Source organism: Sinocyclocheilus anshuiensis, unplaced genomic scaffold (assembly GCF_001515605.1).
Source record: "Sinocyclocheilus anshuiensis isolate Anshui unplaced genomic scaffold, SAMN03320099.WGS_v1.1 scaffold200, whole genome shotgun sequence".
Classification (NCBI taxonomy): Eukaryota; Metazoa; Chordata; class Actinopteri; order Cypriniformes; family Cyprinidae; genus Sinocyclocheilus; species Sinocyclocheilus anshuiensis.
This window is the reverse complement of record NW_015558595.1, coordinates 970,978-972,828: the sequence shown is the minus strand read 5'-3', so window position 1 is coordinate 972,828 and position 1,851 is coordinate 970,978. Positions and strand designations below refer to the sequence as shown.

The window sequence follows — 1,851 nt, the reverse complement described above, 5'->3', positions numbered from 1 at the left end:
GTGACTTTCCATGTATTCCCAACTTCTGAGCCTGCTCGCCTGAAGTTATGGTTGATTGCTCTTCGGCTGGATATCAACACACCCATTAACGTAAACTACGCCAGAGCGCGTACACACCTCACGCACCAGATGCCGTGTGCGCGCCCAAAGACAGTTGGACATAGTGGTGTATTAGAGGTCAAATATGATATAAATACTGTTCGGTTTCTGGCACAAACCGATCATTTCCGAGAGCCGCAGGGTTTAATTTGGATTTGTCTGTGCATGTTTTTTTTACTCTCATAGATTTTGTTACCATTGCCATGCATTATACGACTGATAGACTGCAACGGCTGGAGTTAAAAATCATCATATGTGTTCTACTGAAGAAACAAAGTCACCTACATCTTGGATGCCCTGGGGGTAAGCAGATAAACATCACATTTTCATTCTTGGGTGAACTATCCCTTTAACAATCAATCTGAATTACAGTCTACATTCATGTGAACAATATTAACAAATGATAGTGTTTACTCAACTAGAGATCTGAATTAATTAAAATGTATTTTTAATCCAAGCACTCGATTTCTGTAATAAATGTACCTTGTACTGCAGAGTGGCAGGCTCAATCATCTCAAGAGGTCTTCCATTGACTTTAATAAGTCCATTTCCCCTCTTGCAGTGGGCAACAGCAGTGGCTGTTTTCTGTTGATAGTGAAGAGACACAGATCAGCCAATTCATCTCCATAAGTCAGAAACAACTTGAATATTCATGCTTTTACACAATTCAAACTACATACGACACTATTAAGAGATTTCTTGACCGGTCACCAACAAACTAAACTCACTCCCTAATTTAGCTACACCACGGTGGTCTTCAATCTTGGTACTGGAAAACCGCAGCATTGCACATTTAGGATATTCCTATTTTCTAAAGCAGTCAGTGCAGTTCCGAGTTGGAGAAATAATGGAGACATCCGAAACGTGCAGTACGTTACTAAGGTCACCACGACCAGGATTGGGAACCATTGCTATACCAAACACAAGTAACGTTACTGGCTAACAGTTAGCAAGACAGACAAGAGAGCACTGGCTCATATTTATTTATCAATATCTACTGAGCAACAGAAAACATGGCGATCAGATGCAAAAGCAACTGTTTTGTATTAATTAAACCTATACGTGTAAGCGCTGAACTGTCCCACGTGTCAGCAAACAACCATTTCCAACACAATCCTCATCATTCAGTCAATCTCAACGGAACGTAGGTTTATCTTATATTTTAAATGATTACACATATACCTGTTCACAACATCTAACTGTTACGTTTACTCCATTAACTATATATAACTCTGGCATCGCAGTAATTTACAACCGCACATCTGTTAGCATAGCCGGCTAACGCCCCTGAGCACGACTAACATAGCCTTCAAAAACTCACTTTGCGTCCAAACACCTGGACAGACTGTAGGGGACCTTTAGCTGGCATGATTCTGGAATAAAAACGGAATGATAATCGGTTAATTTAAGCGTAAAAGATCTTTAAAATAATATATTAGTGTGAACCGCTTGAGGGACTAACCGTTCAGTGCTTGAGCGCTGTTCGGAGAGGCCGCACAAGGGTTTCCCGTGCGCAAAAGCAGGGGTGCTGTCGTAAACACATCCTCGACATAGTGTTTACGACAGTTGAAATCACAATATTACAAAGAACAAATATTAACGTAAGTATATAAATCAACTAGCTTTTATTACCAACATAATTATAATCCTTCCCGCTTTCCTTGAAGTTTCATAATTGAAGCAAATAGCCTGCTTATTCACAGAAATTTCAATGGATGATGAAATAGATGCCAAAAAGAGATCTAACAATTC

At 39.8% G+C, this 1,851-nt stretch overlaps 1 protein-coding gene across 1 annotated transcript in view; it reads right to left on the bottom strand.

Moving 5' to 3' along the window:
• The window catches only part of rps16 (ribosomal protein S16), a 4,077-nt gene extending 2,456 nt beyond the window's left edge, over positions 1 to 1,621 (bottom strand). The window contains exons 1-3 of the mRNA XM_016475798.1: positions 1,562 to 1,621; positions 1,421 to 1,472; positions 583 to 684 (exon numbers count right to left, since the gene is read on the bottom strand). Coding sequence (XP_016331284.1) covers positions 583 to 684; positions 1,421 to 1,468 — 150 coding nt within the window. The 5' untranslated portion in view covers positions 1,469 to 1,472; positions 1,562 to 1,621. The remainder of the gene's footprint in view (positions 1 to 582; positions 685 to 1,420; positions 1,473 to 1,561) is intronic.
• Between the last annotated feature and the right edge of the window lie 230 nt (positions 1,622 to 1,851).